The 26,072-nt window shown below is 38.9% G+C and overlaps 1 protein-coding gene across 3 annotated transcripts in view; it reads right to left on the bottom strand.

Moving 5' to 3' along the window:
* Positions 1–26,072, bottom strand: part of Tei (irregular chiasm C-roughest protein teiresias) — a 140,270-nt gene that overhangs the window by 89,418 nt on the left and 24,780 nt on the right. For all 3 annotated transcript variants that reach the window (XM_071717634.1, XM_071717632.1, XM_071717633.1), the window contains exon 5: positions 18,421–18,762. In XM_071717634.1, coding sequence (XP_071573735.1) covers positions 18,421–18,762 — 342 coding nt within the window. The remainder of the gene's footprint in view (positions 1–18,420; positions 18,763–26,072) is intronic.

Below are 26,072 nucleotides of genomic sequence, written 5' to 3'. Positions count from 1 at the left end.
TAGTTCTGCTTTTTGTGGATATATAGCACAGGTAAAATATCTCTCTCTCTTTTTTCTTTTAATATACATATAAAATATAGCCGTGTGTCTCGAATTTTTGTTCTCTACATTTCGTGCGATAAAGCATACTTCTAGTCAGAATTAGTTTATTGAGAGATATTTTACAGTAATAAATTCTTTTGAAACAATCGCTGTAGATTTAGGAGCTAAAAATTCAGTTTAACAGCTTGTCTTGGTACAAAGTCGTGCCCTAGCAATCCTGCCAATTCTAACGAACATCGTTCCGCAATGATTAGAATTTCGTTTCTCGCAACGGTTTGGAATACTAATAAACCGAGCAGCCGTTAGTGATGTCAAAGACTTTTTGCGCGAGAGCGGTTACGTGAGCTCAATAAGAATCAAGAATGTATCTTCTTGCACGAAAGGGAGAAAAGACACATGTATTCTCTACCGGAATTAGAAATGTTTTATGCATATTATTGCACGCCATGTAACTTGCGATATATACTGCGCGTTATTTCCTAGTAATATTAGGAAAGTCTGCTGTATACGTTTGAAGTTTTCCCAGCATAATTACGTGTGTGCATGTGTGTATATGTATACATAGGAAAAAATAATTTCGCTGTCGCAACAAAACCGCTAGTATTTAACATGAAAGCGAACAAATTTTCAGCGCAAGACTGTTTTATTAATAAAATGTAAAAATCTTGTTGACAGTGAACAAATTTATTCATAAAAATGCGAATTTGCTATTAAAGCGAATTTAATTTGCCGCTAAATTGAATAAAATACACGTTTCTATTACAGCAAAATTGTCGCTCTTTGAATGACGGAATAAGAATCAATTTTTTATTATGAGGAAATAATTTGCAGAATCTGTTTAGTAAATAAAATTAATGTATTTAATATTTTATACTAATGAACAATATTTGTGTGTGTGTGTGTAATATAATGTTTTCTAGATTCTAGTTCTAGCTTTTTTATATATATTTTTATAGATATTATAATAATATAGAATTTAGATCTTGAAATGTGAAGATAAACAATTTTGATTTTGTAAAGAAAAATCACGTTTTAATAATTTTATATTTTTTGAAATAAATAGTAATAATATTTAACGATTATAAATAATATTATCAAACATTATTTCAATATTATAAAAGCCTAGGATTTTCATTTTCTATATTCCGATTGGATTAATATTTAAATATTTTATTTATATATTTCTGAGTCTGCGTCAATAATTTCAAATCTGGAAATTCGTGTGAAATCTTCAAATTCGCATGTGGATGTCATGGCGTGCGTTTGACATTTTGAAGTTGCTGAAGGATGTACTATTTTGCGGATATTAGTAAAAAAAATCTCTTGCCCTTACTCCAAAACTGCGCCTATAAAAAATAATCTTACGATAAGGATAAGCATAAAAATTCTTCACGCGCGTCTACGAAAGCGCCCTAGCTTAAGAAAAAAAAAAGAGAAAAACCAATGTTTTTTCTTGCGCGAGGTACTTTATTGCGGTGTTAAGACTTCGTGACTAGGATTTTTGTAGGTAACGATGCTACTTACAAAACTTGCACGGCTCAGTTCTATTAATGTGAAGTGAGGATGATTTCCCTCTGAGGCTGAAGGAATCGCGGGACGGGTTTATAACCAGGGTAGCAGGCGATATTACTTCATATTAAGCAAAGCTTACGGCCCATAAGCCAGTCTTCGCTAAATTGACGGAGCTCATTAGCACGGTTACCTCTTCTCGAGCGTCTTGTTCCAACACCGCCGAGGCGAATCATTTTCCCGCACACGCTTGTATACACGTGGGTGTGCGCGACCACTTTTCTTCTTTCTTTTCCTTCCCTTTTTTTTCCAAGACCCATCCTCTCGAGATCGTCCATAGCCATGGACGAAAAAGCGGAAGCTCAGCTCTGGCAAAGCTGATGAGCTTAAGTTTGTCGGTTTACAAAGAGAAAAGTTGGAGAGTCCGACGCCGCGCTAGATAGCCGATGTTACATTGAACCAGGTAAAGGTATGCAAATGATTATTAAGCCACGATGCTCAAACAGCTGCCAGCGCTCAGAGATGATGCCAATTATCTTTTACACTCATCGCAGAGTCACAGCGATCCTTTGGTATGAACGTATAATCATAACGGATATTTTCATCTGGTTTTTTAATACGCTTGTTGAAACTTTATATTCAAACTGCATTTAAAGACAGGTAAATATTATATGATTTCATATACATTTTTTGGCGTTTTCCTGAAAGCTGATTAAAAACAGCTTTCAGGAAAACAGTTTCTTCTTTTAAAACTCATCTATTTCTTTATTTGTAATATTTTAACGTATACATACAATAATGTCTATGTTTCAACTTCAAACTCAAATATATTAATTACAGGTAGATATGTATAAGCCATTTAGGTAACTGGTAAAAGATTAAAAACAGCATATGTGAGGAATATGTCATAACGTGAGAAATGAGAGTTCACTAAAAAACAAATCGTCTACTCTGCGTTTTAATCGAAAACGAAGATATACATACTTTACAATACGGAGAACTTGCTGACGAACAGGAATTCGAGTGCCTTTGCGATGCAGACCGGTTATAAGAAGGGTAACTGTGAAAGATAGCAGGATGCAAATGAGCACGCTGTAGTACTTGAAGAAGTTTACATACAACTTCGCGTACATTCCTACAAAGTTCCTCTTTCATGAGGTAGCTTCTTTCTCGCCGCGCGATTTTAGAGTTTCATTCGGCAAGAACTTCAACGGATATATGAATTCCCTGCTCGTCGTAAACAGCGCAAAACAGCGTGAGGATCACGGTCGGATTTCATAAAAATCACATCAGCCGTAAGATTGAAGACGTGTACAAGTTCGAATGAGATGAGGAGTTGGCGAAGAGATAAGGAGGATTTCGCGGATTATTAAGTCACGACATTGGAGAGGCTGCTTGCATCGCGATGAGAGAGAGCTAGAGAGAGAGGGGGGGGAGGGGAGAAAGAGACACGGTTAATTATATTTTATGCATTCCACGTTGAGATGGCATCTTTGACTTTCTGGCGAGCAGCGAAGAATTTTCCTACGCACTACTTTTCTATTGGACGGCCTGCAGCGGAAAGCTTTAAATTATCGAATTCCGATAACGTAATGCCCGGTGAACGAGAGAGGCGGCCTCCTAAGACCCGATGTAAATTTAAAGCGGCAGGACGTTGTTTTATCCTCGATTTTGAAGAAATTGAAAACAAGGATGAAGATCGTAGAAACGCGATGCCGATAAGACGCGAAGGCATGTATAGTAGCAAAAAGTACATATCGTCCCTCGCGTCGGTGGGAGGACGGAGAAAGAAGACGGCAACAAAGATGGGGGTACGAGAGCAAAAGATGTTTATGTAACCCAATTTTCCGACCGATTGGCGCCGGGTGGCCAATTTCCGCCCTTCCTCGCGCTCCTCCTCGTTATACTTACTTTATCTCTTTATGTAAGCCAGCAGCAAATGCTTCGCAGGGACGGCGTACAAGTCCTTGTTCACCTCGCGCCACAATCGCGACTTTATCTCGCTTTAAAATATCGCCTTCTCATTTTCTCATTACGATAGTGAACAGACACGAGGGCACTAAATCGTTGGTCGTAAATCTTTTCCTCGATGGGAAACATCAGCAAGGCGAGGAAGAAGAAATGCGCGAATGCGCAAATGAGACGCGAAAAAGCGTACATCGCGAAATTTTACATTGATATTAGTATGCATTGTTCAACGTGTGCAAGAGATCATCTTTGCCGTTACTTTATCGTGTCTATTTTACGCAGTTCATGTAAAATAAAAATTTATTTTTTAGAGAAGTACACATACATTTTCGGATCACGGGGATCAACGAAAGAGAAATCACCGTCCCTTCCACCGGCGCACTTAACCAAAGTAATGCAGTCAGCTGCCACTTCGGCTTCCCCTTTCCTGGACAAGTCAACTTCCGCCAGCGAGCGATCTTCCTGATCCTTGATTATCGACGAAGAGGATATCGTAGTCGGCATCTTAGGATTAAATGGAAAGGAAGATTGGCCATGGGATTCGACAGATGAAATGAATTTTCAATGGAAGCTGAGATCGAGGATCTAGAGGCGAAGGAGCAAGAGGCCATGCGAGAGGGAGAGGAACAGAAAGAGAGAGATAGAGAAGGAGAATTAGCTCCTGTCTTACGGTGCTAGTAGTCTCAGTCCCTTACTCTTTCTTCTTGCCGTGTCGTTCGACTTTCTCTCTCGTGTCTCTCATTGCTATTGTTCGTACAAGTTTCAGCAACTACTGGTATTTTCCGCGAAACTTGGGACGAGCGAAAGACAAGACCGATACGAGTAGGAGTAGAAGTCGGTAAGAGAATCAAGGGGGCGAACGAGAATCACACTCCTTCACGGCGTAATGGGTCTTGGCCTCTTTTGGCCGGGAGACAACTCTCGCTAATCCCCCTTTAGTCGGGGTAATGTAACTTTGCGTTCTATCCGAGAATATCTTATGGCCGTGCAACGTCGCGAGAACTATCCAAGCCACCTTAGTTCCCCCCCCCCCGCTCTTAACATCTCCACCTGACCCTAAGCTAAGACAGGAAATTGCAGTCGCTCGTGTTGGTGGAGTAGTCTGTAACTTCTAAGAAGAAATCGCAGCGCAAACTCGAGAATCGGATAATGATTCGGTACGAGAAAACAGCGATCCTTTCGTAATACAGCTTTGCTCCAGTTTCTATCTTAAAAGGGAGCAAAGTTTGAAAATACATAATAAACTAATTTTTTATGATTTTTCACATAAAGCGATATGGCCCTCATCGTCGCGATTCTAATTCAACTGTCTATATTGGAGTCTAGATAACTATATGATACAATCTTAAATAACACAATAATTTATTGTTGAATATAACACATAATGAAATATTAATTATTTAAAATTGCGTTTTTATCAGTTATTTCTTCTACTTCAATATTTTTTGAATAATATATACGATGTATTATATGCTTCATGTTAATGCGTATACAAATTTAAATGTGCAATGCTTTAATTGAATTATATTTATACGCTAATTTAAATTATTAAATTATTAAATTATATAATTATTAATTAAAATTTGTCACAGATTCATTTATTCACATCCGTCGCATCTATTATAACGCTAATCTCTGGAAAAGCAACTGTACCTATAAAATCACAATTTCGCGTGGATAGCGGCGCGTTCAAGTCGAAGATCGAACTTCGATTCTATTCAGGAAGTTAAAAAAGAATGCCACAATGAACTACGCCCGACTGAATCCTTTCTTGGCTTAATGATTGATGAGATTTCTTTCTGTGCTATTCCGACGTCCCCTGATAACAATGATTTCCTAAGATATAAATGAAGTTGCTGCTGCTGAGGCAAGTGAAATACAATAGATAAAGTATCCGAAGCTATTGTTCTAGACTTTTGCAATTTTACAGATGCTTCTTTGTCATCCAGAATAACTTTGCTATTTTAAATCGTCTAACGTAATATCATAAATTTCTCTTACGCCAACTATATATACTAAGTTTTATTTAAATAATGTAGATATATACATTTTTGTAGAATTTTATATAATATGCTCACATAGAAGAGAGATAGAGATTTTATCTTCCGTCGAACCAGGTGCATCTATCGAATCGGATATTGAAGTCCATTTTCAAAAGCATCGCGTAGGTATAACATGCAATCTGATTCATTTTAAACGCACCACTTGACTCTTGTTCCATAAAAAGATAAACGTTATACATTTTGAAAACTAGATATTATAATATAAAATATAATATAATAATGAACTTAAAATTATCCAATTTGAGGTAATCTATGGCAATTATGAACTAATTTCGTGCGATTAAATCTATGTTATGATATTATCGTACTCGCAAATTTATGTATTTTAATGTAAATACATAGCTTAATTGATTAAACTGCACAGAAGCAAAGTACATCAATGAGAAAATTATAGTATTCTTGTAATAAATAAAATTGTTTTTTTGTCTCGCTACACAAATTGACATTAATGTTCTTCCATTAGCGACGTTCGTCGTTTTCGAACAAAAAAATGTAAAAAGAAAAGGAGAAAAATATTAATATCCGACATACATTGCTCTAATCTGATCTATCCTTCGTCATGTGCTCTTCGCTGTCTGAAACCTTATTGCCTGAGGTTCCAAAGGACATCTCCTAACTAATTCCTCATGATCGAGCGCGAAAGCCGCCCGAAGGAGGATCTTCCCGTGAGATTCTCGACGCAGTAGGGGTCGACCCTTTAACAGGATAGCGGAAGACATCTTCGCGGTCCGCCCTAGAAACTCCAACTCCTACCTCCTCCGCCATTCGCGGAGCGAGCCTTGTAAATCAATTACAAGTCCCACCACGCAGGTACCTCGGAGAAATGGCACGTACTAAACCCTACCAAGTTTTGGGCGCTGACGTGATCGGGAAACTCATGGCGCGCGCGCGCGGAATCTACCTCTGCGAAATGGAGAGAAACCATCAGCACAGGTACTCGTCGCCGATAATAGAAACTGCGCCACACTTCGTCTTCCGGCCCGCCTCTCTTTGCCCGATGAATTCGGACAGGTCACGTTCGCGGCTCGCTCCATATCGGCGATAGTCGGTGAAAGCCGATCATTAGGAACGGTAACGCGGCTTATTCCGTAATCTGACGATGACCGAACCCGGTAGACGGTATCTCAATAAACCGTTACGAATGTATTTGTCGAGTAATTAACCGAACGATTTACAGAAATAAACAGGACAGAACGTCAATAGCTCGAGATTATTTCTCAAGTCATTCCAAAATTTTTCTCATTCTATAGTCGTATTCGTATGACGGAAATTACACGTTTGATTGAAATATCACTCAAAATATGAGATACGCTTTAAACGTAATCGTGATGATATTAGCTCCCATCAGTCTACATCGAGTGGTCTCAATCGATCGTTCATCAAGAATTTATCGATACTGCACGTCTCAGTGGCAAATAACTTCCGGCAAGCGACATTTATGCGCCCGTAACCCGCGGTTTCTTCGATGAAAGCGGGTCGTTAACGGCTCTAACTCATTCCGGCTACTCATTCCGTAATCCATCGTTGAACAGCGGTCGTGGTACGCTGCCCACGCCCGCTGTGCGAAAGATGGACGACAACATAGAGGAAATTGTCGGTGTAGAAGACATTATTGACGTTAACCGCTAATTTCATACACTTGCTCCGCTTTCATCTATATTATCAAGGAAAACTTTCAATCGTTTGTCCGCTATTCAGACATACAAGAATTCAAAACGTAACTCGGCACTTTGCGTAATGTTTTTATACGTTTAGCTTTTATGTTTCTAGTATATAAAACATATTAAAAATGAAAAAAATAATTCGAGTATACGTGTGCGCCTCGTAGACGAAACGTAGCGACATAATCGAAATCCGATCGTTTTGGGTAGGAATGCCTGAATTTCCATGCCTAAATTAACATGCCTAAATTGCCAATTTACCTAACAAATTTATGATCTTACAATGCCATGATTATTTACAATTGATTGCGTGAAATACTTCAAGTAAGTGCACGCTATTATCTTCGCTAAATGCCTTGAATCGATATCGACGCATCTTAATTACCAGATTTCAGTCATGTAAACACGCGCGCCCACATTGGGCGAACGCTCGTTAACATGGAAACAGACTGTTAGCATCACTAACGGCTTTTGCTTTGTAAACTAACAGTAGTCCATAGCGGTTTCGGCGGTTTGTAATCCAGCTAGTGGAAAATTAGTTGATTGCCAATTTTGGCATATGCACTAATACGCGGTAACCATCGTAAGAATCCAAATTGGTTTACTTAACTATTGCCATTTCGTTTACACTTCCTATTTTGAGGGAGAGATTTCAGATTAAATATATAAATTTTTTTTTCTAGATATCTTTTACCTAATAAACTTATTAAAAAAATATTACGGCGTAATTACATAACAAAAAATTAACCTACTAGTTAATTAATCTACTCTCTCATAATCTTATCCCTTTCAAAAATCAAATAATTTTTTGGAGCCTCGATGGCATTGCAATTCGCAATCGTTATCATAATTTTCTGACATGTAAATTACGATGTAAAATTAGCAGTAATTTTTTACGCAGTATGCATAAACATATCTTAATGTTTATCAACATATAGAGACAGAATGGAAGACCGAGTACATAAAAACCCGAACGTAAAAATACCTGTTATTCTTCGCTCTATTATCCCCAGGCCATTGTTAAGCCAAATCGGTCAGATCTCCGTGGAAAATAGTCTTTAATGGCTATAGCAATAGTAATTCGGACTCGCTATCTTCGCCGATCGCTTCAACCTTTAACGTTTCGCTTCGCGATTCAAACCATCCTACGCCGACGGAATGACTGCATGGGATTCACCTGAGGGGTATCTAAACTAAGCAACTTCGTACATTGCGGCGCGAATTTTCATTGCAAATCAGACAGATAAAGTTCACATATCGGGCTAGCTTCGAGAAACAATCGTAGGATCTTCTCGAGTTGATCGTGCCATTATAAATTACGGCACTGATCGGTTTCGATGATTCACATCGTACCGTTTAAACGGACGGTTAACTGTATCTCATTACTTGGATCGATCGCCGGTTGTGCAATAACTAGATATTCAGTTATGCCAGCTAATCAGCCATCTAATCATTTAGAACGTGTAACGATCTTGTACCCTACAAAGTTTACATAACGACCCTTAATACACACTGATTTACCTCGTATCATAAAGAAATCATACCCTTCATTAAGAGGAGATCCTAAGAGTTTCATGTATTATTGAGCTCAAATCTCAGGGAAGCAAATTATATGGTCAACGATAACATGTTACAGTTTTCATAGAAATAAAATTAAATTAGAAAAAGATCTCTAAATGATATGTCCTTCGATTAGAAAAGATACTATTAATAATAATATGCTTAAATATTAATAAATGTTAAAATATTTTTTAAATGTACAATACGTTTTCGTGAATAGTACTGTAACAGAATGAGCATCTTTAAAAAGAAAAAAAAACATCGCTTTATATCGTAAAAGAAAATGGGTATGAATCCATCGTTACGTCGCTTTCGCATAAAACTCCGCGCGCGTGAATTACGCACACGTACGTGACTCACAAACATCTTTACGTGAGCACGTAGGTGTTCACGAGAGAGTCCATATAAATGAATCGTGAAGCACGAGCTGCTGGATCTAAATATGATTGATTGAGAGTATCTACAAGCACGATATGGATGGAGCAAGTTGAGGGAACCCTGGTTCGGGTAAGCAGCTGACGACAGCTAAAGGGAAAAACGAGAAGGGGAAAAAGGGGGAGAAACTTAAAAAGATCGAGGGCGACATTGACGCGCCGGGCGCTGCCGTTGCAGGAGGAATGGTAGATTTGCCAATGAATACGCAAACGCTGCGCCATTGTTATAAGCACTTTATCTAGACGCGGTCGATAGAGATGCTATCGTTCGTTAAAGAAACTTCTCCGCTATATATCCAACATACAAAACATGCCGTTCTAATGAAGCTGGAATTTCGTTCACTGACTTATAAACAATAGATCACGTTCGGTAAAATAACATATCACGTGAGAGTGTGATATCAAAAAGATAAAGTGAATAAAAATCAAATAATGTAATTACTAACAAGATAGATATAAAAAAACTTCAAAATTAAATTACATTGTTTTACAATAAATGTCATATTGGTTACAGAAATATACAATTAATTTTAAATTACATTATTTTTTTCCATTCATATCGTCAAATTGACTCAAATAAATCTGCAATCTTTTTTATATTTGAGGTATATTACACATATTTCAAATAAATTTGTAAAATATTTGGAACAGCTCATCTCTCTCTTGCGTGTACGAACGAAGCTTATAGTAGGTGCGAAATAGGCGCAGGGCAGACCAGTAAAAACTCGTAGAGTTTATTAGGGGTTCGGGGAGAACGTGGAGAGAAATAACTTCTTCGTTACCTGCATACTTCGTAATGTTAAAAGGGAAGATGATCCTCCGTAAAGTTCCGCCTTCGAAACTAAATTGCTGCACGCGCAGCGAGGAGAAGTCTGAGAAAAACCCGCTTTGGCCGCATCGCATTTTCACATCGTGGTAAAGAAATACTATGAGAGAGAGAGAGAGAAAAAGACAGAGAGGGAAGAAGGAGGGATAGAGCAGCAGAAAGAGAGAAAAAATTCTCTAATTTGCTGCACTTCGCGTCTGCTGTAACATTACGGTAATCGGGGTATAAGAGATGGAACGTGTGGAAAGTGTTTTCCGCGCTCACATCTGATTCAGCCATTAAAAAAGTACGACCACCTTTCTATTCCCATCCTTCCTTATACCGTCGTATGGATTCGATATGAATACACATAAACGTGTACGTATCCAAGTGTACATATCCATTACACGCGAGTGAATGCTCGAATATATTTATAGACGTTCCCGGGAACGTTAACCGCGGAACCAACCGCTTTAACAGTAAATAAATAACTGAAAGGAATTGAGTTTGAAAACGAGGTGAAGCTCCTGCCTTGAAGTGAGATATATAACCCCGAAATGTATCAATTTAGCACGTTCATGCAGGAAGGTATAATTAATGCAGCAATGATATATCGCGCATCTCGACCTGTCACAGAAGGATTTAAGCTCTTCAATCAGAATTACGGTACGAATAATTGATGACAGTATATAAATTTACACTTTTCGAGAAAGAACACGCTGAAACAGGCTAAAGCTCGTACAAATAGCTTTAATCGTCTTTCGATTGAAAGACGATTAAATCAACAAGATAATTCCTTTTGTCCGTTAATACGGTCTGATCTCATCCTAGCAATATGAAAATGTGACGTTGTTTGCTAACGCACGTTTCATATACGCGAATAATTCCCTCATGAAAATCGCTGAGAAAAGAGAACGTGCACGAAAGCGGGAGCTCGTCAATATCGTCCCTTTTGAAAAAGAGTAGTATCGGCGTCATTTACGCCAAGGCTTTTCGCGTCCTCTCGCCGTAAGGGGAACGTAATTATAGGTGTCCCTTTCATGCGTCCGGAGGACGGGCGGATTCAGCGTGTTCAACTAATCCCGGCTGATCCCCCCATAGCTTCGATTCTGGCCCACGGCTCTTTCGATCTCGCGCACGACGAGTTTTATTAAACACGTGTCTCCGTCCGATCCAATCGCGTCATTTTCACGGGCCACGTATCATCCCGTGGAAATGACGGACATGTGGTGTGCTCGGTAGAAAGCCCCTTGGGGCTCGTTTGTTAATAAGATTCCGCCAACCGTGACCGCAATCGAATTTTTGGCCTACTGGTTTGCCGGCAGACCGACTCCGGTCGTGGATCAACCGAAAAGACTTTCTGCGCGAAATTGCCGTCATACGTGATCGTAATGAATAATTGCCCGGGATATCAAGTTGCGAGGACATTTGTAATTTTGCCGACAGATGCAATCAACAGTTTGATGAATAAAGATTACATATTGATACTAAAATCTGCAATGTACATACTTTAAAGAAATTTCGTCCAACATAGTAAATACATATATTTTAATATTAAAGTTAAAGGTACTTATAAGTTGTTTAGAAATAACTATATAAATAATTATTTATAAAAAAAAACAATTTGTATAAATAACAATAAATGGAAGTGATCATTTATCAGATTCTGTGATTTTTAAGTGCAACTGTAGAAAATGTAACTTTATTTAAAAATTGTTTATGCAACGAATTTAAATAATATTATATTTAATAACAGATGTGATGGTCGAATAAAGCAGTCCGACGAGAAAATTATTTAGTACGTCACGTCCGTACCATTTATTTCCCTTTTTTTTATCGACATATACAAAACATTCACTGTCGAATTGCGTATTGTCGACGAGCTAACTTGTACACTCTTGGAAAAAAAAAAATAATATCGCGCGAGTAAAATTTGGTACGACAGCGCTACAAAACGCATCGCGGAATTGAATTTTTGCGACACGCTCTGCGAAGTACGGCCGTGCAAAAAGTGCTTGTGAAAAAAAAAAACAAGAGCCGTTAAGTGACAGCAGCTGCGCATTAGAAAATGTCCATCGGTATTAATATATCGTCGAAAACGCGCGATCGCGCGACATTCTAAATTGACCGTGACTGCAATTCGCGTTCAATTCTAATTGTCATCGAGTGCGATGCAAATTTTTCAGATCAAAGACTTCAGCCATATCATTTCCTAATTTAATCTCTCTGGATGCAAACAGATCATCGTGTTTGGGATCCGCTGAAACGGATGAAGTTGCGCCGCGTGTCCCAGTAATAATCGTGTTTGAGATTCATTACCGCGTCTGGATGCCTCTACAATTACGCCATCCAGCCCAATGGATGGCGAATTACACACGAAATGAATTAGTCAGAAATACAGTCACCCGGCATTACGGGCAAAACATGCAGTAATAATAATTCGTAACAACCTGTCAAATCAATGGAGCGCCATTCGTGCTCGTGCAAATTGCAAATGATATCGGCGAGCTAAATGTCATATAAAATATTGATGACCCTTGTAACCGTCCCGTAATCATATCCATTCGTAGCTCACCTAATACGCGTTTAAGCATACGCAATGGGATTGTATTTTATCTCGTAAATCGTGTTACGTAAACGCTAATCATGACGTATACTATATCATATCGTACCGCGCGCACGTCGCACAACAAATACGAGTTTTGCGGACGCGCGACAGTCCATATAGCTTCGAATACGTAATTGATGCGTTTTCATGGGCCTGAATGACCGATAACAGAGCGATGAGACATGCGTCGCACATTGTAAAACAAGGACGGTTCCAGTTGTTTGCACGCGAGTTGCAAGGAATAATTAAAAATCTACGCGACAGGTAACAGCTTTATGTTCGCGTATAACGAAATATGTATATTTATGTGCATGTGCACGTGTGTGTATCTATGATCGGATATTGAAAGCAGTCACGCATAGGTGTGTGTCCCATGTCAGGTACCCATGGGCGTCCACATTCACACATGCAGTTACCTGTCCAAAGGTGAACTAAATAACCCGGGAACACGGTCAGCGAAATCAACAACCTGTTGATATTTGGGGTATTTAAGAAGCACCGTACGAGAGAGCCGCCGGCTATATGACATTAGTTTTTCATTAAATTATCCCGATTGATCGGTATATCCGAATCACCGATATCGTCGCGTAACGAATCTTTCCTGCCAAAACCGATAACAGCGAGCGCAGCTCGGAATTCCATAACGATACACGTCGCGATATACACGGATTTAATAAAAAAAAAAAAGTTATCGGGAATTGGAATTTCAAGTAAAACATTTTCTCGCTGTTTGTCGTTAGTAAATATTGTTGACAGGTGCGATGAAACAATTGTTGCGTGCTGGAAACTGCCATAGCTTTCAACATTCAATTTCATGATTTATTTATTCGTAGTTTTTTTTTAATATAGAAAAGAGAAAAGAGAGAGGGAGAGATTTTTAATAAAACGGATTTTATGAAAGGGAAGCAAGTTCGCAAAAGTAAATTTGATCAGACAGCAATAAAATTAATAAAATGCGATATCATATTTTACAGACGATAACTATACGATCTGATCAAAGTATATTATAAAAGCTAAAACTAAGCTAAGCTAAATTACTTTTAATTTTTGCTTATGCTAATTAATTCATATGAAAGAATATTTTAATTAAAACACGTGTGGTAAATGTCAGAAAACTGCGAGTTTATATCGCACAAATCCCTTGTTAATATAATCTAGAAAAATTGAAATTTCCACATATCACGTGGAAGGGTTTATAATACCCTTTTCAGAGCAAAAATTAAGTTAGCGTACGTTCTGAAACTTATATACAATTGTAATTCTTACGAGTACATTACGTCATTCTTACGAGACTGCGTTTCATGATCAGAATGCATATTGATCTTCGTTCGCTTGTCGTCTTCGGCGACGGCTAGTTCCCAAGTATTTTGCATCTTATTAACCGAAGTACCATGCCAATATCGTGAACTTTCGCGTGGACTTGAACGAATGTTGGTCCTTCTCTGAACGTTACGCGCGTCAAATACGCCGCGTCTGAGAGTGATCAAAAAAGTTTCGAAACTCGAACGCGATAAGCATGATGATCACGTTATTTGCATATTTTCTGCACGGTAGAGAAAACAAGCCACGACCAGAAAAATTCAAGCAATCATCTCTACATATTTTAGATAAGTACAGTAAATAGCTGTAAGCCAGACAAAACGCTTTCAAAGTTATGTTAAAATTTGCAATACCAAATCATAAAAATAGGCAAATCGTTAAAATATCATGTCGAAATTCATTATTCCTTTTATTATTCAATATTCCTGTTATTATTCAATATTTGTAAAACCGTATTTTTACTAAATTTAATAGCTTTGCCACAAAATATCGAATCTTTTTTCTTTCATGATAAATAAGAACCTGTAAATATATCCAATAATTCTAAACGTAATATGTGCGTAAAAGAATGTGTTGCCTGTCAATAGAGTATTAAATTATTTGATACATTGACCCGACAAATCTGCGGCAATTACTTCTTCAAAGCTGAAATCGGATTACGAATGGCGACTGTGCAAACAGCGCTTTGTCATATAACTTATGTAGGATACTATTGCATTTGTGTGCTCTTTCAGAGCGATTAAATTCTCATTGTAACTAACGAGGACGACTCAGTAGTGTTTCTGTACGACAACAGCGGCACAGATTCCTGAAGTGCCAATTAGTACTTTAGTATTTCAAGTGCAAATACGTACAAGTGTTATTATTTGTTATCATAACTGACGACTTAATACAGAGCTTTGCGAGACTATATCTCTATGAGAATAGTGTTTTCTTTTTACAAATCTTTACGCTGCGTAGAAACAGCAAAGATGTATCTGAACATATAAAACAGCCTTCTATTACATTACATAATATCTACAAATTCAAATTAAATAAATTATTTCGATAATACCGATAAAAATAAAATAGCTATTGGTCTTACACTGCATTGATTTAAATATCTGGACTTTTGAGACAACGAATAATTTAATCAATTTTTATAATTTGTATCATAAAAGCCCAAGAGGGTCGAAGTTGGAAGTTTCGGCGATATCTGCTGAGAATTAAGGTGAATAAAGTTGGACGATACTTTGTCAATTACCGCATAGAAGAACAATAAGCTTTTTTCCAAACTTCTACATAATTCACAGCGCGAATCTTCGATTTAACGAAGCGAGCACGCGCGCCGCGAGTAGATCGATTAGAATGTACATCGAGATGAAGCTCGTCTTGCTCGCTCGTGTATCCAACCGTGGTTACAATTTTACGGCTACGCTCGCTACATATTCATAGCGCGCTGTCAGGCCGGGAAGAGACCCGTACCGGAAGTTGCCGCCGCGCGTATTCGGGTCAGTTGCAAATAACGAATGTCGCCAAAAATCAGCGTGATTTATGGCGAATCCGATCGCGTTTTCCGGCCGTCGCCGGCAAGTACAAATCGAATACTCCGGCCGGGAGAGTCGAACTTATGTAAAATAGCTGCGGCCGCGCGCGACTCGACTCGTGGGGGAAGGGGGCGACAAACGCGCGCCACGATGATTAATCGCGTTGTCGGTCGCGGTACGATTTAAAAGTAAAATCATTTATTCGATATGGGACGGAGGCAAGGGGCCCGGCGATGACAACCGGTAATAGCTTGCATTACGCGTAATGACAAACGACGATGCGCCGCGACGATATGGAAAGTGGGTCACCACGTGGGTTCCCCTTTCACCCCGGCGTCATAAAGGCGTCCCAGGACAGCCTTGGCGCCTTTGGCGACCGTCCTACCGGAAAATTTGCTCGCTCAGATGCCGACAAATGTACCTCCTCTGTCCTGTCTCCGGCACGACAGCCGGAGTACGTAAATACGGTTGAAATAAATTCGCGACAAAAAGTAAGGGAGAAAGACGGAGGAAGGACGTACGGCTGATCCGTACGATATCACTATCGCCCGTAAGGCACCCGCATCCTGTCTTCGCTCTAAGACGTTGAGCATGCAAGCTGTTCGCCTAGAAAATTTGCATCCTCGAGACGTTTCAGCCCGACTGCTCGCGCCCGTATCGTCTTTGAAATTAGGTATCCGCACCGCCACAAATCCGACGACGAACGCGAAGATTTTCACAAATCAAGTTGGAGAAAAATTGCGATGAATATTAAAGGAGTATTCTGGTTTGAAAGGTATTTTTCAGGAATTTTTTGCAGAGAAACGAAAGAAGCGAATAACGTTAAACATTGCATGTTCTTTTAGCCTTATTTTAAAAATATATTTTTATTAAATTTATAAAATAAGGCTAAAAGAACAAAGATTAGCGTTATTCGCTTCTTTCGTTTCCCTGCAAAAAATTTCTGAAAAATACCTTTTTTACAACCTTTCAAACCAAAATACTCCCTTAAATAAAATAATTGAAAATCGTCTGCTATTTTTATTTTATTTTATACCGTGTTCTCCGAAAGATCTAATGCTCTACGATAAATATAAAATAAACTGTAGTTATCATTTGTTAAATATCATTTCCAAGACAAGCATTAAAGTTCATTAATTGTAAGAGAAGGCAACATTAATCACGTGGTCGATCGGCGGTGTCCTTGAAAGTCCCCGACGGAAAACTCACGTGTCTCGGTATATCTCGTCGCCTTTTTCCCCAGCGGTTAAACGACTCGCAGCGAACTTTCTCCTTCGCGGAGTAAGTTTTCGTTCAGCCTCAGGCCGCCGGACGACGTGGCACTCGGACAGGCGCGAAAGAATTAAAAGAGCGAAATAATGTCGGTGTACAATGAGCTCCCCTTACACCCACCACAAAGAAAAACTGTCCGCGACGGCGGAATTCAAGGCGGTCTCCGTATAATCTAGAGTAGGGTTTCCCAAACTGTGGTTCGCGCGACAGGACGCCTAAATGCAGATATTCGTAAAGCTATTGAAATTAAAATAACGTTTCCCTATGAGACTGCAGCTTAGTCATAATGCAACATCCAAAAACTATATTATTAATTATTCAAAATCGATATTTTCAAATTTTCTGTGTACGATATATTTCTTCTAACTTCAAACCAGATATTTGAAAAAAAAATTACTTCTAATTTACTTTTAATTTGGGAAACTCTGATCGAGAGCGAGAGTCGCGAATACGTGCTACTCTATAACTCGCAGGAGCGAAAACGAGATGCCCGAGAAGTTCTCCAATTGAAGAAGAGGAGAAGGCGGAGGAAACCAGTTTCGGGTGATATATCTTCGCGGTCTCGCCTCGACGAGCCTCCCCTAAACGCCCGAAGAGGCGACGCGCGGTAAAAAGAGCGCCGGGGGTGGCGCGAGCGCGCGCTCGCACGCTTCTACCAGTTTTTGTCCGCGCGCTGCGGAACTCCCGTTAATCCCTCGGAGTTTGGCTCGAAACCGGCTGGAGGAGCTTCTTTCGGCGACTTGGACCACTCCCTAAAGCAGGGGTAGCGAAGGGCGAGTCGGGGGAGACTTTCCGAGACCGCGAGAGTGGCGAAAGAGGCGCAACGACGCAAAATAAACTACCTCCACGTCGCATAATACACGGCGTCACCCCTGGAGTCACTCGCTTTTCCAACTCTCCCCAACGCCGTCACCGCAACCCCTTTCTACCGCAGCTCTTGCAACACGGTCGTCGCACCTCAAATACAACGCGGGAGCCGCTTCTTCCCGGTTCGCAGGCTCGCTTAAAACAAGTCGCGAGTACCGTCGGATTCAGACTTAATTAAGTTTATATTTTAGTTTCGATGGGCGGGCGGCTCGTCTGCCGCCCTCGACGCGACACACGCGTTACTTGTTGTACTCATTTCCGACACGATGGTGCAACTAGGTTTAATATCGCGGAAATCCCACCGGCTCGTGCCCGTCGATCCCTGAGCAAAAACGAATTACTTCGCGCTCGCTCTATCTCAAAACGCAATTTAAGCTCATGCATATGTATGATAACTGCTGATTATTTTCTGTTGTTTTTGTACCGGTTTGTTGTGAGTTTTCGGAGAAGTCTAATTACACAGATATTTTAAACCAAAAGATTGAAAAAAAAATCTCTTCAAAGAAGTAAACAGATGTAGACAGACAAAACTTTGTTATTCGGTTGACTTTGGTCAACTTAATTGTGGTAGAAATAACACTTGAAGTGTCCTTACTTAAGAAACTCAATAAAAATTAAAAATTAACAAAAATGACTTTAATATTTTATTAAAGAAAAGAATCGCTCTTTTAAATTTATTTAAAAAGTTTTTTAAAAATAAATAAAATATGAATTCCGTTCATCGCATTAGAACGCGATTATCTCGAACGTAATAGCTAATGCAATTTCGTATCGTCAATACTCACATTGGACGTCGAGCAGGATGCTGGCGTTCATCGGTATCATCAGCGTAATGTGGCGGGCGACACAAACGATGGTGGCGTTGTGATGTCCCCTCAAGACCTTTAGGTGAGCCCCGCTGTGCCTGCCGGATGTTGAGGGCAACACGGTGAGGTTGTCTGGCGGTTGTTCCGGGCCGTCTAAAGTGGCTTGAGACAAGGTCATGCCCCACGCCAAGATGGGCGGTGGGTTTCCACCCTCGGCTGCGCATTCGAGAGTAAGCTCCGAGCCTTCCTTCACCGGCACAAACTGGTTTCCGGGATCCAGCCGGCGGCCATCTATCAGCAGATACGTCCCACGAGGTGCCTCTGTAACAAGGAACCATGCGGTAACCGCTTCAATTAGTGGCCTCGTAACGTTGAAAAATCTGGTCGGACGCGAGCGGTTATTGCGCCACGCAAAGGAAATGATTTTATATAGTATTTAAAAATCTCTGATATACAATACAACGCGTTTAATACGTCGATCGCCATGATTACTGATGGCCGATGCTTTCAAAAAATTTCAAGGCACTTGTAAAAAAGTAAATATTATTTTCATCGCGCTCTGTGCTGCGAGAAATAACTGTCAGCGCCGGAATCGTGTTTTGACAACTCACAAATGACAGGTTATCGTAATTAATTTTGGTTATCTTGATACGTGATGTCAAATAATTGTGAAGATTAAATTTCATACACGTTATTAAAAATATATAGTGGTCGAGAATAAATAGCGCACGCGAAGCGCGCGCTTTGTAGTATTCTAATAATATAAAATTTTGAATAGCTATAATCCTATAATAGATAATAACGTATAAAGCATACAATTCGTACTATTCGTGAGCTTAGTCTTATTTAATGTTACACGATATTTTATTATTCTTCATGATAATGAAAATTCTATTGTGGCGTACACGGTAACCCATACAAAAATTGCTGGGGAGATAACATATTAGTGAATGACGTAACCACATATGCGAGGTGCGGGTCCTACTTAAAAACATAAACTATTCACAGAAAAGAAAAACATTTTTACTTGCATTTATTCAAAGTAAGATAACTATGCACTACAAAATTCTCCTGCATTTTATAATCGAGCAATTTTGTTGTTATTTCCTCGGACGCGGCTATCATAAAGTATATATTACCAGCGTGTAGTATGAGATGCAGCGTTAACGTCTCAGGCGAGCAATTTAGAGGCGAGTGCAATGCCGCATTTAATCAGATTTACCAAACGCGCGAGCGAAATAGTTTTTAGTCTCAGACGTGCTATCGTTGCCAGTGGACGACGTAAATTAAAGTCGTCCGTACGGTGGACTTTTTACGTGAACACACCGCGACGCAGCGAGGGGCAGAAAGCACAACATATGAGAGCCGCAATTTACAGAGCGGCATTGCACGCTGCGAGAAACCGGCTAGTTTTACGACAACGCCGAGTACGAGAGCGTAACTTCCTAGTACGACTCCTTTTCTCATTTTGCGACGTTGGTTTAATCGCTCGCGCGAATCGCGAGTCCCTTGGGAGATTAGCCCGGATACGTCCCCTCGAAGCTCTCTTTAATTTTCGCCAACTTTCAATTGGCCAGGTTGGGCTAACAACTGATTAAGCCCCTGGTCGGCAACTCGGAGTCGGCTTTAAAAACAAAAAAAAAAGAGGAGTAGCTCCCCGTTCTACCCGGCCGCGCTTTTCGCTTCGCGAGAGAAGTAATCCGACCGTTTGTCTACGTCGAATCTCCTAGGAAACCCGCGAGATGCTTTAATGTACTTGAAACTCGGGTTTTTATCCCGTTTTTCTCCCCTTCCTTTTTTCGCTCTGGCCCCCCGACTCTTAATGCGCCCGGAACTTATGCGTAATTAAAATCTAACGATGCAAATCGTCCGGTATCCGGGGTATTCTCGTGAGAGGCGTAAACACTCTAAAAAGTAGACGTCGGTAAATTCGGTTATAACTTAACGTTTCCCGTCCGCGCTCCGTTCATTTGGGACTCGTATTTGCTTCGATTTTTTACAAGCTCTCCCGTAGAACCGCAAATTGCCGGTTTACCTTCCATTAAGATATCGGTAGTAAATTGTAAGACCTGCAGGGAGAGAGAAAACACCGAGAAGCTATTTAACGCTATTTAAATTTACGTGGAAAATTGCGAACTTGAACAATGCTTCGAGGAAAGTTGTGTACAGCAATTTATACAAATTCAAGTTAAATTACAAGAGTAACGTGGTGAGTAATTCTTATTCGACGGTGGAGACGGAAAAAGAATGAGGCAAACTGCAGCGGATTGCTTTACGGCGCGAGAATCGAAAATTCGTAAAAGTCAGGTCTGTCTTATATAAACTGCGCGCGGTGCGCGGTGCCAATCTCTCCCAGTTCCAAGTTGACTTCTCTGCCATTCTCCCGCCGCGCTTCGATAAGATCTAGTCACGTTCATTAAATTTTCTCGTACTGTCGGCCTTGCCAAGACGGATGGTAGGGACGTTCTCGAAATAGGTCGCTGAATAAGAGGAAACGTGCAAAGCTTTCTAAAGACAGAAATTGTAATTGTATCTCCAGTATGATTTAATGTAATAAAATATAGCGCGGGCAGCACCTGCAGCACCGAGTAAAACGGCGCAGGCATGACGGAAAATTTAATAATATCATGAGATTTAATAATAGCCGAGGCTGTGTTCTTTTTCAATTTGTTAACTAAATATATAAAATTAATAATATCCACATTGAGAGAGATGCATCGTATATCTTTTATATACTTTATTTAATTTTATAATACTTTATATTCGGCTTTTTTTACATTTGTGACATGCAGCCAGTAAATACAAGAAATTTCTTCATTTGGGCTTACGTGGTATATTAACAGTCTAATAACAACAAGTCAGAAACGTCGAGCAAACAACAATAAAAATTGAATGGATTCAATACTTGTTAATCCTACTAATATTATCGAAAGCTTAGCAAGTCCATCACAGTGTAAGAGCGTCTTTTATTGATGTATTATGTATATATATATATATATATACAGAGAGAGAGATATATATATATATATATATATATATCTGTAATCTAATAAAAATTAATAAATTACATTTTTATTTATTTGTCGTACTTTATTATTTGACCTGCCAATATATTAATCTGTCCAATATCAATTGCTTTTTAGTAAATTTAGGTAAAATTAATTGCGAATACGGAAAATCATAACAGAAAATGTACACGATTTATGAATAATTTTATAATTAGCAATTTTAGCATTGGAAAGTATAACATAATCACAATTATTCTGGATAAGCATAATTGTTCTTACAATATCGGAAGTTTTCTTAAGAGATAAGATTTTTTTCATTTTCACTAAAATTTTTTGTCTATTATTACGCATATTATTTAAAAAATATTTTTTATTAATATAGCAACGAATGCTTTAAGTCTCGTTAGAGCTTGTACGATTTTGGAAAAATTCTTCATGTAACAACGAGAAGAATGTGTCAAGTCCATATTATCCAGATAGTAATATGAAGTCCCGAAAACGTATCAAGAATCTCAGAAAATCCGGAGGTACTTTGCATACACTTTTCGCCTCAATCTTCGCTCTAAAAATCGCGGAGCCGGCTCCTTGGAAAGATTCCAGAACCATGTAACGCGATCGCGAATCGAAAAGAGAAAAAGGTTTGGAGGGAAGAAAGGTCCTCGCGCCGTTCTGTGAATACGGTTATATGTTCCCCTACGAACGTATGTTGCTCCATGAGCGTTGAAAGATTGTAAAATCGAATCTATACCAAAAATATGAAATTCTCTCCGTAACATGAAGTACGGCTTTCCGTTCCTCGCGCATAAATTTGTGTTTTAATACGTGTGATATTATAGATATCTTAATTATCATATTAACGTGAGAAGATTTAATGTGGCCGTTCTGAAATGTGAAATACATTGTTAAATACGAATTTATTATCTTTGTCAAAACGAGAAAAATAAATTGCGTTTATATACCATTGCACACACATTTTCGTGATGTAATACAACTGTACTTCGGACAGAATTATTTTTCTCTTATAAATGCTATTGATCTTTTAGCAATAAAACCACGATTTTGTATCGTAAAAGAATTCATAAAAATGATATTTATATCTGTCTAGAAAATAGATTAAATAAGTACAATTCAAGATTTTGGTAAAATAGCGTACAACAACGTTATTATATTTATAGCCGTGTTTGTGTGTATCGCGTAAGTTAGTAGTTAAGTTTGTTAGCTATGTTTTACTTATTGCCATGATAAAGATTAAAGGTTTAGATTCGAGCGGTAACGGGCAAAATATCGCGCAAGTGGGTATTAGCATGGACAGAGATATTTTTGCTCACTCGAAACGAGGTGAAAAAGGTTTAATCCTTTCCCAACACATTCAGAGATTGGACATATGCACCATTTAAAATAGAAAAATCAGGAAACAAAAGCTTAAGCCGCATTTGACCCAACAACATTCGTGTCAATCCGAATCACGTAATTAAATCGTTTTATAACGGTAATAAAACGACAACGGTAATAAAATGTATCGCATCGCGTGGATCGTTAGTGATATTTCCTCCGAATATTACAGGAGATATTTATATGATCGTACATTGTATCCTGAAAGAGAATTTTCATCATAATATAAAAAGAGAGAGCTTTTATAAGATCCATTCAAGTGTTCGAGAGCCACTGCGAGCCGGATTCTAAACGACTCTTGATTTAAGATACAAATTTTGCAATTTAGATGCATTGGGATATCTAAGTTGCAAATTTACGTTTAAGAATGGAATATGACCTTTGAAAATTTTCTGGTTAACACGACGTGCTTTAAATTTCAAGAAATGATCATGTGATCCACGATCTTGGAGAGCTTCCAAAAATCCACGTTCGCACATTGGCCGTCACATCAAAAGGGTCGTCTGAATAGGGTCTCGGGAAAGAAATTTTCCTTGAGTCGTCGGGGGGTTACGTCCAACGCCACGGTGGATTTAGGAAACGTACGAGTCGCATTGGAACTCATACCAACGTTCCGAGAGTGCTCCGGACGTGCATGGGCGGAGAGGGACGGAGGGGTCCACAGCAGGTGTTAATACGAAAACATAACGCCAGAAACATTCCCAAGACGTAGATGGAAACGCATTCGCGGCACATGGCGCCGTATATGCTCCCGAGGAGGATCCCAGTTGGCCTGTAGTTCGTAAAATTTCATAATATTTCGCGAGCGCGTCCTTCGTCCTGCTTTGAGATCAGAAAGAAAGTCAAGTGTAAGGAAAACAAATGAACTGCTCGGTATATGAAACAATACTGTGTTTGTCGTTTACGGACGTATCATACGTACATAACAGTTGTATAATAATCCTACAAAGTGTTATTCGCAGTAAAATTATTTGCGTTATTTTTTTTTTAGCAGCAAGTAGATGAATGAGACACGTTACATTTTTACAAAATTTAAGTTCTTCTGATTTAGTTACAGATATATTTGTATTGCGCACGTAACATTATTATATTATGCATAGGTATAGCATTAGATAATAGTATTATGGCTATCAATTGAACATTATAATTGATGAACTTTAATTATTATTACCAAAACGCACCTACATCCATTTAAACCTTTAATTAGGGAACAACCACAACTCGTAGAAAACATTAATAATACGATAATTAAATTATAATAACCTATAACTTCGCGATTATGTGCGTACGTATAATTATTAAAAACAACAAAAAATACAGCTCAAAGCAACTTGGATAAAGTATTATTCTCCTTTTTTAAAACAAGGGAAACTTGATACTTCTATACTTTCTTTGCGTAACGCAAAGTAATAATAAATCATAGAATAGCAAGGTAAAGGGGAAATTATTTAGCGTAGTATATTAAAGTATTCGGTGTACAAATATTTATTATATGCGAGCGCTGAAGATTGAAAAATATTTTGAAGTTGTATCGGGGTGTAGGAGGAGGAGAGTTGCGAACGCAAATTCTCTCGAAATTTGATTTAATTACTGGAGGGACGATGCGCTCTTTAAAGAAAATAACTTGGAGATTAAGGAAGAAAGACTTCACTTTCTGGTAATGAAGGAATCAACGCGGGACAAGGGAGTTCTTAAATGCGTGTTGCAATACTGGCGGATGCCGAGACGGAAAGTATGTCTGTCTCGAGACGCCACCTCTCTCCGGTATCCAAGAAACTCGAAGGAAACGTTAAATATTCAGAGCAAGTCTCGGTAATTTCGCCTTCGCGAGAAGAGTGGAATGTTTTTGAAAGTCGTTTAAACGCCGCAGCGTTTACGCCTTAACGACCCGTCTTCTTTCTCAAATACTTTTCCAATGCAATAACGTACAATAACGGACAATTATTAAACGCGATATTTTGTTTCGCTCGTATTCTCGAGGCTCACATGAATAACAAAGCACCTCGTCTTCATTATTAATCGTTTACACATAAACTCAATTAACATTTTAATTTCTCCTGTTGCTGATAAGAAAACGGAAGCAAGTTTAAAATACATGAAAATTGTGGGATATCAAACTGCATTGATTTCATAATCATTCCTTCAGTTTTATCATAAACGCAGTCGTATCATTAAAGTCTATTAAATTCAAGCAGATTGAAATTATGGTAAAATTACGTCGGCTATATAATGCATCGCGATGTGTAATAAATTTCTCTCTTGAGAGGGCAAATACAAATGAAGTAAATCAATGCATGCAATCCAATCAAGCGCGGGAGATTGTTCTCGATAATCGATATGTCTAACCCTTATCTCTGTTAACAGATAAGTATCCGGATTACTGGGAACTGTCAATAAGGCGAAGAGTCATTGACATGCCTCGAGTACCTGTCGGGAATCGTAAAACTTTGCGCTTAGCTTTTATTTAGGGGAAGTGAAATCGCACTTTCCGTTGTCGTTATCAAGTTATGACTGACGAAACGAGCGTAATATAGCACGTTCTCACGACTAACCGTCCTCCAACCTTACACATTCAGAGTAAGAACCTCGATATTTTGCAGCGTAGCGTAATTTCGAGCAATTCGTTTTAAGAATATTTTATATTTGAAAATAAGATCAATATCTCCGATACTGCTATATGCTTTTATCGTTTTTCCCTTCCGGAAAAAAAGTCAGTATAGTCATAGAAGCGAAGCTTAATATGTACAGTTTCCTATAAAGTAATCTTTTAGTGTTCAGAATTTTTATTTAATTTTATCGAAAACAAATCGTCTATTTCGTTATATCGAAGAAAAAGATTAGTTAGAGTAACTAAAACCATAAGAATGTCAGTTCCTATAAGAATGTCAGTTGATATTTAATTTAATTAGACATATAAGTCGAAGAATATAATCATATTTCATACAATCCCGCACGCGATGTGTAATAAGAAACGGCCGATAAATACGTAAGACTTCCCGCCGGAGAAAAACTTCTCGTAGAATCAAGCTCGCACGCATCACTGCGTTCAATCGACTTTACCGTTCACGTGATTCTCTTCGTTGGCGCTGTATTTGATGCGGAAAGATTAGCTCCTTCCTTCGCTTGCTCACTTTTTGCGGATCGTAGGAGAATCCCGGACCATAAGCTATCCTCGTACCTTTCGGTGCGCGTGTTCGACGTTTCCCATTTGATGAACTCACGCCGTCGAAA

The sequence above is a fragment of the Temnothorax nylanderi genome, unplaced genomic scaffold (genome assembly GCF_030848795.1).
Source record: "Temnothorax nylanderi isolate EJ_2023f unplaced genomic scaffold, tnyl_v1.0 TNYL_tig0219_pilon, whole genome shotgun sequence".
NCBI classification, from domain to species: Eukaryota; Metazoa; Arthropoda; class Insecta; order Hymenoptera; family Formicidae; genus Temnothorax; species Temnothorax nylanderi.
This window is presented reverse-complemented; position numbering and strand designations above follow the sequence as displayed.